Source organism: Perna viridis, chromosome 15 (genome assembly GCF_037379345.1).
Source record: "Perna viridis isolate PV_CMFRI_1.1 ecotype Kerala chromosome 15, ASM3737934v1, whole genome shotgun sequence".
Classification (NCBI taxonomy): Eukaryota; Metazoa; Mollusca; class Bivalvia; order Mytilida; family Mytilidae; genus Perna; species Perna viridis.
This window is the reverse complement of record NC_142459.1, coordinates 20,313,762-20,331,229: the sequence shown is the minus strand read 5'-3', so window position 1 is coordinate 20,331,229 and position 17,468 is coordinate 20,313,762. Positions and strand designations below refer to the sequence as shown.

The window sequence follows — 17,468 nt, the reverse complement described above, 5'->3', positions numbered from 1 at the left end:
TAACAATGAGAACATTTTCTGTATACATGACTTTTATTGTGTAGATGTAAAAATATTATTTACTCAAAAATTAACCAAACTATAAATCTATATGTATATAGCTAAACTTGTCGCGATGCATCTGTTTTAGGAAAAAAATAGGACATGTTTTTTTTTGTAAAACACTTTAATGTTACATGTACAATTATTTGTCATATTTGTATATATCATGAAAAAAATCCAGGCTGGAATGAAAATAAAGTCAAGACAGTTTTAAAACACAAAAAATAATATCTAGGTCGCAAAATTTTAAACTAGCCTCATTAAAATCAAATGGTTAACTGCTCCGTTGATGAAGGAAAATCAAATGGTTGCTCCCTTATTAAAGGAAAATCAAGGAGCCAAGTTTCGAACGGCAATTAAGATAATACACCTGAAGGATAATGACTAAACATGAAAATAAGCAAACACGACAATTACATGTAGGACACGAAATAACCAAATTTACATGTATACGTACAAAGAAACCAAAGCAAATGAACAACCCGGACTCCATTAAATTTTGGAGCTTGAACTAGATGCATTGGTAAGGTAAACAAGACGACGACCGATAAGCCATGGTACTAAACAGACCGTCACGCGGACGGTTTGGGTATAAAATGGTATACAGTTTGAAAAAAAACCTTGAGAAGGCGGACGTCAACACGCATGATATTGTAATGTCGCCTTTTTTCAACGTGAGCATAGTTAATTAAGGGAGGTAGTAGTCTTTAATTACTTTCTAAAATAGCCAGCGACAGCGTATACATTAAAATCTTGTTTTAAACTACTCTCAAAAGACAAGGGATTCGATTCATCTATATATATATATATACAGACCACTGGTCGAAGCGCAACGAAAGCCTAGTCTAAAGAATGACATTTTATGTGACTACTCGACGATGATTACTCGCATGCCTCATGCAGAAAAAAATTTCAATTAAACCTCCTATTTTAATTATTCGAATTCAAACAAAATTACTAATTACCAGTTACATTTTATCCTGATATCCGAAATTACACTAATATAATTGTTTAATTTCGATGTCGCTATATGACGAATGGGTGGACCGTATGATGAGTAGAAATCGAGCTAGTATTTTAAAGTTAAACAAAATAAAAATAAAACACGGCATCAATTATACCGACCACATTAAAAATACCAGTGTTGGAACCGAAACTAATGTACTGACATATGGACAGGCACGATAATGTACCCGCCGACCCTACAGTTTAATGTAAAAATAAGGGAAGACAAGTTTTAATCTTGTGAAAACTTTTCTTAATCAGTTTCTATTCTAACGTCAGTGTTGGTATCGAAACTAATGTACTGATATATGTAAAGGCACAATAATGTACCCACCGACACTACAGTTTAATGTAAAAATAAGGGAAGACAAGTTTTAATCTTGTGAAAACTTTTCTTAATCAGTTTCTATTCTAACACATAAAATAATTTACTCTCTTTATGGCCGTTGTTCATATCAGCAATACTGTAGTTTCACTTTGTTATAGTTGTTAACCACTTCCGTATAAAGTCTAAATTGACACCGAAAGAAATACCTTGCCCTTGACCTGGTTTTGTTTGATTTAGGTTTATCATATCTTATTTCCCTTATTTACATTTATGTAAATGTATATGTGAAAAAAACATCAGCAATGATATTTCTACTGTATAATCTTTTTTATTCATTTGAAAAGAAACCAATCTCTTCAAATAGTAAGCTTCCTCTTTTGTTTTCGGTCTTGTCAGTGGCGAATCCAGAAATTTTGAAAGGGGTGACTGGCGTGGGAGGGGGTTCGCTGCAGGATTTCCAGTAATTTTCTATACACTCAACCATACAAATGTATAACTGGAGCATAAGGGACTGCTCGTACCTTGATCCGCCATGAATGTTAAGTTGTTTCCACGGGTTTACTTTATTGTATGTACACTTTAGCTAACTGATTATAATATTTTCCCAGGCAATTATAAACACCCGATAATGACCCCCCCCCCACCTGCTCGGCAGTGTCTTGCAGGTAATGTAGGTATTTACATGAACGTTAATAGCCGATACTGACGACCTGATCAGCTCTTTATTGAATACTGACGATATGCCCCACTTGGCCTTACTTGAATATAACTAGTCGGCACTGATGCTTCCACTCGGCACTTTTTTGTTGGTTAACAGCCGATACTAATGCCTCCGCTCGGCGCGGACTTTTTTATGTAAGTAGTCTACTCTGATGCCCCGCTCGACCTTTCTAGTGCATTTTTGTAGGTTACTCGCGGGTACTGATGCTCCTGCTTGGCACTGTTGCAGGGGTATCATATTATAATCATAGTGATGATATCACAAATATATGATTATCATGTGTTTCAATGCCAAATTTAGCATATAATTAGATCTACAGGTTATGTACGACCTTAAACCTCTACTCACGATGCTTGGTATATTGGGACTATTATTTTTAGATCAGAGACAAAACATGCTTTGTGTATGTGCTCGTGTGTATGTGTTCTTGTTTGGTTTTTTTTTCTTTGTATTTGTATTTGTATCGTTTTGTTTTGTTTTATTTTGTTTTGTTCGTTTTGTTTTGTTTTGTTTTGTTTGTTTTGGTTTGTTTTGTTTTGTTTTTCTGTTTTGTTTTGTTTTTGTTTTGTTTTTTTGTTTTTAATGGTGGGAATAATATTCACGATAACCAATTGATAATCCTATTTATTATATTGATTTTCTTCATAATTTATTATTTTCAACCTAAATTTTAAATTTTGTGATTGGCGGATTGATATCAAGTTGTGATGTTTTGGCGGTAGAAAGTGCGGGAGTGAAATTACCGAATTTATTTTACACTGTGAATTATCGAATTTATTACACTGAGATCATTCTATAAAACACTGCTGTCTATATCATAATAGTGGTTTATTTATTTTTATTTTTATTTCGAATAAGAATACTGGTACTTGTAGATTACATTCATTATTAATATTGAAGTGACTAATCGAATTAGAAGGACAGTTTAATTTAGTGTCAAATAAACAGAACAGTGTCGTGTGACTGTCTTAATGTTAATTATTTTTCATTTGTTCCCTTATTTGGTGTTTTGTTTTATAGGTCCACCTGTTTTTTTTTTGGTTTTTTTTTGTTTTTTGTTTTTATTTATTTATTTTTTTTTTTTGGGAGGGGGGTTGTTATTTTACTTAGTTTTGTTTTTAGGGTGTTTTTATGAGAGGGACGTCTTTAAGTTTATCGACACCAGACCGTCTTATACATCTTACGATTCCTTAAAATTTTGGGGGTCATTAATGTTGGTAAAATGTACGATATTTAACTTCATAGAAATGCAATCCCACTCCTTTTCTCGTTGTTTCATTTTTTGTATATTTTTGTTGGTTGAGTTGCTTGACCGTGCTTGTACTATGTACTTCACCTCAACACTGAATTCGGTGCGTGTCGGAATCAATGAGAGACGGACCATTAAGTGTCAAACTACTGAGCGTCGGATCAATGAGTGTCGGACTACCGTGACAGCTTTATGTATGCTGTGTGTGCAATCTTTAGGTTTAAAGTTCAGTGGTCGTAATAAAGACCTCGTTGACATGTAAGTGTGTCACACTGACGACATCACTTAGAAATGTCGATTGTTAACATTTTCCTGATTCCAATTTTTTCTGATTTCGGTTTCTATGAGCTATTTCTTGTAATGGTTACACGTATAACTTTTTTAGATACGTTATTTCCCATCTAATCCCCCTACACAGGGTGATTCATAGCTTACTTCATATCTAACCCTACGTTTCCTATTTGATTTATATTTGTGTGTTTTAGCATAATTTTAAGATGCATAGAACTATAGATTAATAAATTAAATTTCTGATACTTTGCTTTCCCATGCTTCTGTGTGTACAATTCAACCATTTACACAGAAACACACTAATTCAGATATATTTCCGCCTTTTTGTTATTCTTCCTCGGCACAGTTATGTTACATTGTACATACATAAATGGGGAAACATAACTATGCAGTAGGTAAGCATAATATCAAAGTTATTGATTGCATTTAGGAATGGGGTCACCAGTTGATGCCAGGTTACCATAGTGACATTGGTGCCACGATAAGCCTCGAGGTAACCAAAACCCAAAAGAATTATATATATTATATATGCAATATACATCACACCTTATCAAAAGGCCTTGAGAACGAAAAGCAGGAAAACGAACGGAAGGGTGAATACTGATCTAATCGATACCGTTTTGTCGGGACATGAAAGCGGAAACTCAGATATTATTTAAATGAAAAAGTATAGATTTTATGGCTTGATATCAATTTATACTTATTGATAATCTGTTGTGAAACAGCACATGATTCGACCATTTCCCATTAAGTAAAGCGACAACAAAAGTAAACCGGAAAAGGAAGAAAACCTAAACAGAGTTTCTGGTCAAGCAATGAATTATTGTATCAATCTCCTGCGTATAGGGTATATTCGTTTTTTTCAAAGCCTTTACCCAACCTATAAAGTAGTGAAGTGAAACGTGGTAAATCGCCAAACGGTTATACAATGTAAGTCTGCCGTCGAGATTAGTACCGCATCACAATATAATTAAACTGATTAAGTAAAAGTTCATGCGCGTCGAGTAAGCAGATATATTTCTACTCAAATATAACGACGTACACATATAGGAAAGTCGGGCGACATCGTCGGAAACGTGTTGTGCTTTACATGAACATGTATCTACTGGCAAGCAAAAATCCTTCACTTACATGTACGTAAACATGTACATGTACTTATGTTTCATCAACATGAAAGTGGTATGTATATTGAACAACTTTAAGGACATGACCCCATCACCATTTAAGTATGTAAACCACTTATTTACTATGAAACTCTTTGAATTTCAATTCAGACACTGCGTATAAAAACGTGGTTGGAATTATCGGCAAGGTAAAGTAAGTGTTTGTACTTTGTACGTTAGTACTCATCTAAATTCTCTAAATCCAGATGTTATAGCAAAGCCGTACGTAGCCAGGGGGTGAGACGGGTAAAATCGCAACCCCTTTTGAAAAACAAAACAAAAAAGAAACTTTGATTCACATCTTAGCCTGTAATTAAAGTGAAATCATACCAGATAACCAAGTAAAATTGCTTATCAGTGATCAGTTCGTACCCCCATTCAGAAAACCTGGGCCCGGTCTTGTATAGTAAATAGAAAACTAAATATCCAATTAGTCTTTACAAGAAAAGAAAACGAAGACAAATTTAAAACTTGCGATGGTTTTCAAGTCAAATTAATTACATAAACTTATTCAAAATGACATATTTCAAATTAACATGTTAAGTTAAAAGCAATTTAACTCTAAATACAAAATATCTATTTTCCCGCCTTAGCTTCGTCAGCGTTGATTTCCTGGGCGAATTTCCAAAGCGAAGCGAACGTTTCGACGATAGTGGGTTGGATCTGTGATACCGGAAGATCGAAGCCATTCAGACCTTGGTTGCCAGATGGTCTCAGTTCGTATGTGTAGGAGTATTTTATATTATTGACTATCTTCATGTGGTCGAATGCACCACCCGATGCAACGTCTATAAAAAGAAAAGAACAAGGCACATGAAATTTAAAGGGTATTTCTTAACTTCTTCGGGGCCAGAATATTCATTTTCAAAAACTGTCAGTCAAGCCCGTCAGAAACAACTGGTTGTCCCCTTAATTTACATTGTTGACATGAAAGATATTTACATCAAATTAACCAATGCTAAGAAATCCTCAGTGACCCGGAACATTGTAATCATTAATAAAAAGCATCAATCATGATTCGGTGTGTTGTGCACGTTTATCGAGGAGTTCTCCAAAAGTATGTCAAAGGAGCTAAAAAATGTAGCTCCATTTTAATACCAGGAGTGAAGCTTCAGTGTTTAAGAGGTTTCGAATTTTGTGATACGGCAAATTTCGATAAATAATATATTATAAACAGATCGGGTCAGACAAGTCATCTATGATTTTGATATTTTACATTATTACTCACATAATATATCTGGTGGCGTTCCTACAATGTATTGGGTATTGTAATGACTCTCGAGCTCCGCCTCGGCTGACCGGGCAATGTTGAGCTATATGGATGAAAAATTACACAAAAATAAATAAAATGCTTTTCTACCACTTTTTGTCTATTGTAATTATTTTTGTTCCGATTTAGTTAATTCGATCAAATATCTACCTTCTGTATGGAAATGTCTCTAATGAATAACAGTGGTAAACACTTGGGATTCACGCTGGTAAAACAATTGAGTAGCAATACTCACCAATGTGTTGTTGGTATAACAATTGAGTAGCAATACTCACCAATGTGTTGTTGGTATAACAATTGAGTAGCAATACTCACCAATGTGTTGTTGGTATAACAATTGAGTAACAATACTCACCAATGTGTTGTAATTACTGGGTTTGACGCCGGTATAAAAATTGAGTAAAATACTCACCAATCTGTTGTAATTAATGGGTTTGACGATGGTATAAAGGATGGAGTAACAATACTAAACCAGTGTGTTGTACTCTCTAGGTTTCACGATGATGTAATATTTGGGTAGTATATTAACCAATGTGTTATAATTACTGGGTTTCACGCTGGTACAACAATTGAGTAACAATACTCACAAATGTGTTGTAATTACTGGGTTTGACGCTGGTATAACAATTGAGTAACAATACTCACCAGTCTGTTGTAATTACTGGGTTTGACGCTGGTATAAATGTTGAGTAACAATACTCACCAATCTGTTGTAATTACTTTGTTTGACGCTTTTATAAATGTTGAGTAACGAAAATCACTTATGCGTTGTAATTACTGGGGTTTTTGCTAATAAAGCAATTGAGTAACAATACTCACAAGCGTATTGTAACCACTTGGTTTCACCACGGCGTAACTTTTATGTAACAAAACTCACCAGTGTATTGTAATTATTAGATTTGACGCTGGTATAACAATTGAGTAACAATACGCATCCAGTGTGTTGTAATTACTGAGTTTGACGATGGTATAAAGGATGGAGTAACAATACTAAACCAGTGTGTTGTACTCTCTAGGTTTCACGATGATGTAATATTTGGGTAATATATTTACCAATCTGCTGTAATTACTGGGTTTGACGCTGGTATAAATGTTGAATAACAATACTCACCAATCTGTTGTAATTACTGGGTTTGACGCTTTTATAAATGTTAAGTAACAAAACTCACCTATGCGTTGAAATTATACTGGGTTTCACGCCGATATAACAATTGAGTAACAATACTCACAAATGTGTTGTTATTACTGGATTTGACGCTGGTATAACAATTGAGTAACAATACTCACCAATCTGTTGTAATTACTGGGTTTGACACTGGTAAAACAATGGAGTAATAATAATCAACCAGTGTGTTGTTAATACAGGGTTTCACGATGATGTAATATTTGGTGTGTTTTAATCACTTGTTAGCTCACAGTTGACTCGGCTGAATAGCAATGCTCACCACTCGACAGTGTATTGTAATCATTAGATTTCCAACTGAGTAGCACCGCCAACCAAACTGGGTAGTCACTTGGTTTGGGACTACCCATCAGTGTGACACCATACTCACCGGTGTGCATTGTTATTACTGTGCTTGATGCTGGAGTAACTATTTAGTAGCAATGCTCTCGTGTATATGGTAATCACTTGGTTTTGCACTGGTGTTACCGCTAAGTAAGATTACTTACCAGTGTATAGTACTTTTTTAGTCTCTTGGTTTTGCACTGGTATTACAGCTAAATAAAAATACTCACCAGTGTATTATAGTCATTTGGTTTTGCAATACTGTTACAGTTACAACTAAGTTAAAATACTCACCGCAGTATTGTAGTCACTTGGTTTTGCACTAGTGTTACCGCTAAGTAAGAATATTCACCAGCGTATTGTAATCACTTGGTTTTGCACTAGTGTTAAGCTAAGTAAGATTACTCACCAGTGTATTGTAGTCACTTGGCTTCACGCTTGTATAGCCGTAGGGTAACAGTATATACTGAGAGTACGAATGAATAGAGATGAAAGCAGAAACACGTGGTGTGTTGGCGACAGCTTGGTTCAGCGAATAGGTTTCTGGTTCCGAAAGAGCACTAGAGCCGTAGTAGGTATCAGAGCACAGACTACCAGATGCTCCGGCACCTGCAAAAGAAAGGTGATAATATAATTATATCTCTAGGTCTGTAATTATATTGGTACATGCATATATGACGAACTTTCAATTATTCACATAAATGCTAATTTGATAAACCGAACTGGTTGACGTAATTTATCTCGAACTTTAATGGACCTTTCAAAATATTCAAAATTATGTTCAGAGATTTCTTGATATTTTGCGTTTCCGATCCGAATTCGACTTGATTTTTAGAAACACCTAAGTTCTTTGTAGTTTTTTGTAAGGAGAATATACAGTATATTATCTTTATCTTTTTCGTTTTTCGTGTTTTCAAAAGGTGATTCAAGTAGATGTTTTTTGCAGTGTGATGGGATTAAATCATTTTCATGACATTATTGTCACTTTTTTTATAAATAGAAATAAACGAGGGAAAATTGGTTTCTGATAAAACAGAATGAAAAAATAGAAAACAAAGAAAAATGTATTAGGTACGACAGTATCCGTTTCGAAACCATAAATAACTTTGTCGCTTTCTTTATTATAATTTTAACTTATCCGCTGTTGAAAAATTAAACGTGCCGCGTTACTATCAAAAGGTTTGTCAGTTACATGTATGTTAAAAGATACGATGATCGACCAATACAAACCTGACCAGTTAGCATCCCAGTTTCTGTTCAAGTCAACTCCTTTACAGTTCTGGATCAAATTCCTCCTATTCTTTCTCCAAAATCTTTCCTGAAAAAAATAGAATTCGCAAAGATTGTCATTGAAAAATGTAGGTATACATGAATATAAAAATTTATGTGGCTACAAGACCCTAAAAATATTATTATCATATTCATATTTTTCTCTAAAGATATAACAGAATGACATATTATTAGCTTAGTCAAAAATTATGACCTGCTTCCATTATTCTTTCCAACGTCGTAAAGCGTCGAATAATAATTGTTGGTAACAGCTCTCCGTACTGGCAATTTTCCGACTGAAAAATATTTTACAATTTTCTTTCCCATATACTGATCTCAGCCTGATAAATCCTTTTTTACTACTTAAGTACCATCATGTGTAAGAATCAGGCAATGGGTGGCACATCACTTTCTCCAATTTAGTCATTTTTGCCTAAAATATATTCAGTACACCTAGAAAACAACTAAAAAGCTATTTAAATTTATCCTGAAGCATCTGTGACGTAGATATTTTTGACTGCTTATATAGGGAAAGAGTGCGGGGACAATTTCCCCGCCATTTTCTGTAGTGCATTTCAACTAAATTTGACCTATCAATATCTTAAAAAAGGCAAATTTTACAAACACTTTGATGGTTATTTCTGGTGGTTATCAGGTATAATTAATTGGTTAATGCAATAAAGTCTCTGTTTTTTTTTCTCTTCATTTGCCACACCTCGTATACAATTTGCCCGATTCTTAGACGGAGAAGTACTTGATTAAAGACAAAGGTATAACAATCACGATTTATATATCTTTTATTTCTATTGAAATAACAAAAGAATTGTTTACGAAAAGTAAAAAGTACCTGTGGATTAAGAAATTATGGCGATATTCTACTTAAATTGCGAAAAATGCGACTGTGACTGTTGATGACTTCAACACGCAATAATTTGAACTCGCATAATGGAGGTTTTAAAAATATTGATGCAAATATTTCTAAGAACCCCAAATCTAATTTAAATGATAAATTCTTAGTGATTTCTGAATTTTCAGTGCTTACTTTTAATATTTAGATTAAATCCTCATTATGAAACATTATGTTTTCTCGACTGTTTCTATACTGCTACCTTTGTTACTTACGTTATATACGACATGCTGGTACCCGTCAATAAGTTTCACTTTCGTTATATACGGCATGCTGGTACCCGTCAATAAGTTTCACTTTCGTTATATACGGCATGCTGGTGCGCGTCAGTGAGTTTCACTTATGTTATATACGGCATGCTGGTGCCTGTCAGTGAGTTCCACTTACGTTATAGACGGCATGCTGGTACCCGTCAATGAGTTTCACTTATGTTATAGATAGCATGCTGGTGCCCATCAATGAGTTTCGCTTAGGCAATAGACGTCATGCTGGTTCCCGTCCGTGAGTTTCACTTACTCTATAGACGGCATGCCTGTGCCTGTCAATGAGTTTTACCTACGTTATAAAAAGGTATGATTTTCACTTACGTTATAGAATGCATGCTGGTAACCGTCAGGGTTGTGTACTGGAACAAAGTACCAGTCGTATAGATCTAGCATCTCTGTTGCCATTGCAGCGGTACTACCAGATCCTCCATAAAGTCGAACTAGCTAAAAGTTAATATGAAAAGCCAGAAATTAATTTTACAACCACGGGTAGCATAATCGGAAATTTTACTAATAGAAAAAGGAACAGATATGGTGAGACGCAAGAAGTGCACCATCGTAAAACCACTATTAAAATAGTAAATACTTACAGAGATCATCATAAGGTCTTCATTAAGTGTAAACACACCTTAAAGTAAATTGTTTTTAAACAGAATCATGACAAATTAAGGAGATATACCTAGGGTAAGGGACATTTCTTGAAATCAGTGATATGTTTGTATCATATTCAATTTCACCGAAACATATCAAGCTTTCATTTGAAACAGTATTAAATCAGTCGAAGTCACTCTAGTGCTTACATGAGGTTGATGTAAAATGCTGAATACAAACATTCCAGTGATTTGTAAGAGTTGCTTAAAATCTTAAGTGAATCAAAATAATCAACAAGCTCTGGTTAGTGTCACGTATGGAAGATGGACGGATCCAAATATTTTGAAAAGAGGGTTCTAGAAAAATTGGGATTTCAGGTTATTATTTTCTAATTTTTGCTCAAAATAAAAAAAATGTTCCAACAAATGCAGGGTTTCTGGACCCCCCCTCCCGGATCCGCCACTGCGGGAGATTCTGGAATTTTTATTTCTATAGGTACATGTAGGCATGAATATACTTAATAAGGATCATATATTAAAAGGTTTTGAATTCGGAAATTTTATAACTGGTATGACATGGCTTTTACGTTGACATACTAGTATAACAATGGGCTTAAATAGAGTATTTTACTCGTAAAACAATTGCTAGTGTGAAAAAGATGGTGTAACTGTTGACAACTATTGATATTTTTTGTAATAATGTTACTGATATAAAAAAAAAATACCTTTAATGTACTTTGTTCAGGTAAAGATACATGTAAATATAATGTGGACAGGTTTCAGGTTTATTTACATTTAGTATGTGAATGGTACGGGAACAAAATGTCTGGTGCATTTTACATCACGATAGTATAGCATGAAACCGTGGTGTCAAAGATGCATAATCCAGAAAATTTTAAAGTCGGTCTTCCAGAAAAAGGGGTTACAGGCTATTATTTGTTCATTTTTGCCAACATTTTGCACAGAATTAGCAAAATGTCCTATAAAGGAGGGTTTCACGACATCTCCACCCCTCCACCCTTATACGCCACAGTGTCAAATATTCGCTTACGTTGTCAATAGTAGCCAGACCAACTGATATAGTAACGAATTCTCTTGCATGGGTACCAGTTTCTACCCAGATAGCCTTCTTGTTACTGTTTCCGGATAAATCAGTCGACACCTTGACTCCCCAAATAGGTCTGCCTTCAAAGGTTGTCTCTGATAAGTCAAATCTCTGGACTCTCTCTGGGAAGCTATCAGCTAGCTCTTGTAGCACAACGTTAACCTAAAACATTGGGGTTTTTTTTATTAAAAGAAATAAATTAATTCTCGTTTTCATATTTCAATCATTCTTCCCTGTTATCCTGGGCCTAACTCATGCTTGATGTCATTTTGTTTATTCATCTGCCTAAAAAAAACATGCATGTGTATTTGGTGCGTGAATCCTGTTATTTTTTTTTCTTCTATCTTGTTTCACAGTTGGGTATCGGTCGAATATAAGACCACTCGCAGATTTGCTTTAATCAAGATATATAGGAACCGATAAGAACCATAGGCGTAAGTGTTTGGATATCTAATTTCATCTTAAAGGTATATTGTTGTCGAGGTCAAATGTCCTTGAAGTTGTACGCCAAGGTTAATAAAACAAGGATTTCGCCAATTAAGATTTTTATCCCATCCTGGCTCAATTCAAATTTCGACCATTCAGATCGCTTGAAAGAGTAATCAAGGGAACCAAGGTTATAGCGTTAATCAAAAGAATGTAATCCAGGGACAAAGACCAGACATGGAAAACAGACACACACAACAAAGAACATACTGTAACTGAAATCATACATACAAAGTAACAAAAGTAAATGAGCAACTCGGACTCCACTAAAAACTGGGAGCATGGACCAGGTGCACCGGTAGGGTAAGCGTCCTCTGCTTTTCTAGTAACAGCCGCCGAGTTGCTCATAAAAAGTCAAGTCCGGGGTAGACAAACGAGGAAAGGCAAACTATTGAAAGATAGGCACTAGATAAGATATTTTTAAAGAACAAATATACCCTACATGTATATGCGTTAAAAATAAAACCCTCGTCTATATGTGCTATAGTCTATCAGTGCTTAAAATTGAAAATTTGAGGAAAAACTCTAGGTCAAAATCTGGCCCCAGTTTCATAAAATCCGCAAAATTTTCCTCAATTCATAGTCCAACCAATCAAATCACTTGAAATTGAAGAGATTTTGTTTAGATTTTTTATGAAATCGGACCCTGAGTTTCAAATTGATGTGTTATTTTATGACACCTGGGCATGATATACTCTCTTTTAGTTCTTTATCAATCCCAGTCTTTACTGTATATTATTTCAGTGGAACACAAATAACATGTACAACAAACTTACACTATCAAGATCGATGTATGTAGATGTGAAATCTTTAGATCCTGCATTTCTAGAGAGTGTTTGTCTTTCATTGTTAACCATTCTACGAAAAAAAAAATTAGAACTAGAATTAGAGAAAGCTTACCTCTCTGATACTATTCGTGGTCCCTTGACGTATACGCGCGCATAAACAATATATCTTTTATATAATCTCAAAACTACGGGTAATTATGGAAAACGCTGATTTCAATTTGTTTGTAAGTTTGTGTCGATGTACAATGGTAGCACCTATGATAATAATTCCAATAAAGTTTCATAAAAACATTATGGACTTGGAATGGACCTGCATGTACAAAACTGGTTTCACTACGAGAAATCTTTGCAAATGGCGAATAGATGTTAGATGGAATCACTGAATAACCATAGCAGCGAAAAATGCGCGATGACATTATCCAATAATCATTGACATTCCCTGAATTTTTTTTTAAATATTCATCGTGCTATTTAGCTTTATGTAGGATTTAAGGTTACAAAAGTAGTCGAACATACAGGAAGACGGACGGAAGGACATCTTGATTACTATAAACCAATCTTCCTCAACTATTCCAGTAGTAATGCCATATTATCAAATGATACCCTATCTGTAAACGTATCAATTTCCGCGGTGGACAGAAAAACGCAAGAAATAGCAAACGCGATATTAGATATGACGCTTCATAACGCTAACAATTTTTTAAACTGCGAAAATTGATATCCGTGAATATATGCACGACAGAATCCGTAAAAAATAGCAACCGCAACAGTTAAAACGTTAACAGTATTGAGGGCCATTATACCTTTCCAGATCTGCATGGAGAATTTTAGCTTTCAGTCCAGCCCGCTCAAGGGTTTCCATGAACTTTTTCTGTAGTTTGGGTTTGACTCGGATGTGTACATCGCCCTTTGCAGGTTGTCGCCAAAAGTCCAGCTGTAATACAGGTATGCATAGGTTTAAACCGTAATCAATTTAGAACACACTTCTGTGTGAAAATGTACTTTTTTCATCATAATATATCTTTTTTTCATTGTATGCTTTTTTTCACTGAATATTATTTTGCCTAGATCACTCACTCGATTGGTTGTTGCATGATCTCGGCTGCGGACGATGGCGGAAGCTCGGGATCGAATAACCCTATAGGCCAGATAGCCGCAAAGCCCGTATGCAGAAATCAAGTTATAGTAAAAGATATTCCAGATTCACATTTATATTTAAAAAGGACTTGAATACCTACCTCAAGGTTGTCATCGTTCTGTAGCTCGCGGAGAAACTCGACTTCCAGGGGTGTGCTCACGGATACAGAGTACAACTTGTGCCTGTAAAAGAATAAAGGAAAGGAAAGAGTTATCAAATATCAAAAACATCGTGGAAAAAAACAGCATTGCCTTTGTTATTTCTTAGTACTTATACCGAAGAAATTATCCTAAAATCAAAGAAAATCCCCATCCAATTCAATCTGTACACATCACCATGACCTCGAAAGAATGATTTATTGATTACGGTTTACAGTCCTATGGCAGATATTTCATGCATAAGAACGATTGACCAGTCAAACAAACCCTGCATTGTACTAGACCGACACTCTGAACTTGTTTTTTTTTATGCTAGTTCACAGAAGGAACACTCCGCAGTAAGGCATGCCAACCCACTCGGACATGTATTTCTGACTCTTGAGTCAACCAGTCGTCACTTTATTCCCTTAAATACCGCGTTCTCGGTGGAGAAACAGCGACTACCAATTTTTGGTGCGACTCGGTCGGGGAACGAACCTACGACCCACCGCACTCGAACAAGCACTCTGCCCTGAGACCACCTATACGGTTTAAAAACTCGAAAAACACATCCTTTCTTGTTCATTTATACGAACACGCATTACTATACTTTGAACATGGAATCAATACTAACACACACTATCATGAACTCAGACAATTCCATCCTATTCCCAAACTTCATGTATTATTTATCTGATTATCAAACACGTTCTTACATCAATGAACCAGTGCATGCATCCACATGCGAGATGCCATATTCAAACGGCAAGAACCATTGAACAATACTTTTGATTTCAATCTATGTTCTTGCCCCGTGCAGGCCCGGGTGTTAAAAGAATAGGCCTGCAGCAGCGCTAAGCTTGTCGTATAAGGCGACTAAATAGTGCTCAGAAACCTAGCCGGGGGCTAGGCGCTCTGCCCACAGAGCAACTGGGATGTGTGCCCCAGGTGGTGGAATGGGGTACCCCTGGCGTGTTGCATGCTGGGGTTGTCAGGCTATAATACGGAAAACCTGACCGCAAACCATAGTGGTGCACCGTGTTGGGAAAGATGCCACGTTCCTCGCACGTTAAAGAACCCTGCTGTGGTATTCGATAGGAGTAGGAACCTTTGCGCTCCGCCACAGGAGGCTAAATTGCCCGACCTTACCCATCCCTCTTTTTCCAGTGGCAATCAAAATTTGTCGACCCTATTATCCTTGTGACCCATCCTTTTTTTTTCATTTCATGTTCATTTTATCATCCATTTCATGTTCATTGTCTGAATATAGCTGAAATATTGCTGCTCGGACGTTAAACCCCAACAAACAAACAAACAAACAAACAATCTATGTTCTTTGAAATACAATGTATTATCGAAATACTTTCTTTCTATGTACTAATTGAGTGATCTTTTATGGCTGTATGCTTAAAACCCAATGAGGGGCTTTAGTGCCGATTGATAGAAAATGTGCGTAATAGGAAGAAACAGCCATACCGAAAGTACGAACGAGATTAAATACACAATCTAATAAGAATTAGACCTATCAATGGTTCCATTCAGTCACCGCATGTAGAATCTAACAACATTCCATTCTACTTTCTGTTCTGTTACATGTAACATTTATGATCAGCCAATCAAATTTCATCTATTATGATTTTTAAAGCATTAATCATAGTGAAAAAAATTGAAGATTCTGAAAAGGTCATATGAACAGAAAGTAGAATGAAATTTTGTTAGATCGTTCTTTCAGTGACTGAATGAAACAGTTGATGTCTAATAATTTTAAATAAATTGTTTAATACGTGGAAAAATACAAATGGAAGCACCAGATAGACAATAATAGAATGTCATGTAAACATCCCTTCTTTCAATGTCAGAAAGCGCTGACATCCTCCGTCTATCATACTTTCTCTTGCGTAACTGTTTTCAAGTCATACAGTTTTCTTACTCCCCTGTGTTTCTACAAAGAAAACTTGGAAAAAATATATTATTATACATACCCTCTGTAGGAGACTCTTCCACTTTTCATTTCATCTAAAGGCTTGGCCAGAACAGCTCCTACCAGGGTACATAGAATAAACACAGCCCTCATCTCTGTAGTCCTAAACGAAACCTTGGGACTATGCTAAGCTTGAGTGATACTATGGTCTTATACGAGTTCCCCGTGAGAAGAATAGTACTATAAATCAGTTGCTTGGAGAGTCCTTGAAGGTATTTTAATCATGTTTGACCTCGCTACTGCATAAACATTTTGTTTGAAGGTTAGAGAGTACTGTGAAATCATTGTTCATTCTCACGATGTTGCCAAATTTGTGTCAGTAAAAATACTCTTGAACCAGAGCATGTTGTAAGATACATTGCATTCCTGGGTTGTTTGGTTATTTTCAGTATTATTGGTATATTGCCATCTGTTCGACCACACATTTTTTTCACGTAGGATAACTCAGAAACGTTTTAATTCTACAAAAATATTTTTGCACAATATCTAAAGGAGAAGCTCCCCTTCAACCTTTCAGTGCGTTGTGTTCCGATTTTTATTAACGGGCTATAACGGGTTTATAAACCGAAAGGAGGAGATGGGTGTACAGGGTACAATAGGCAGCAGTTTAGTTAAAATGTGTGCTTCGTTGATGTTTCTTTTAGTCACGATTATTCCCTGCAGCTCGGCTTGTTTTAAAAACAATGTTAAGAATATAAAGAACGGATAGTAGGAGTTTGAAGCCCCCCCCCCCCGAAAACTACTAAAACTAGAAAATGTTAGATTCCTTGATCCTATTATAGGTATAACAGCAATGCCTGAACGCGAGGATATTGTGAACTGTGCGGGTATGTATGGTCCGATCTTATGGGTACGCGCAAAAACATTGACATTGGAGCTAGACCATCCAGGTACAAATTGTATTGTCCAAGCATATGGGTCTAAACATAGGTGTGCGCGTTATCTCCAAAACAAACGCATGCGTAACTTCGTCGTTTTAAGTTTGTGTGTATTTTATTGATGTTACTTTCTCATTTGCGAAATATAAAACAGAGTCTATGGGATTTTTTAATTGTAAAGTGCTTGAATTTGTTTCCTTTCCCAGATGCGATCAACTACACCTTTGTGCGTCCCAAATAAGAGAATTTCCTTGTAGTTTACCAATTAGTTTTGAGGACTATTTATTCAGAACAGTGACACATAAATGAATTTGATTTGACAATAAATCTAAATTAAGTCGAGAGTT

At 35.6% G+C, this 17,468-nt stretch overlaps 1 protein-coding gene across 1 annotated transcript; it reads right to left on the bottom strand.

Annotated features, from left to right (window-relative positions):
* Positions 1–5,262: 5,262 nt before the first annotated feature.
* LOC148597399 (carboxypeptidase A1-like) lies at positions 5,263–16,404 on the bottom strand. Its single transcript, XM_088563947.1, has 10 exons — positions 16,245–16,404; positions 14,226–14,307; positions 13,791–13,921; positions 12,976–13,057; positions 11,660–11,875; positions 10,340–10,462; positions 8,807–8,894; positions 7,986–8,185; positions 6,028–6,112; positions 5,263–5,587 (listed from the first exon to the last, which is right to left on the bottom strand). The coding sequence occupies exons 1-10, from the start codon at positions 16,334–16,336 to the stop codon at positions 5,376–5,378; spliced, it is 1,311 nt and encodes a 436-aa protein (XP_088420073.1). The 5' UTR covers positions 16,337–16,404; the 3' UTR covers positions 5,263–5,375.
* Positions 16,405–17,468: the final 1,064 nt, after the last annotated feature.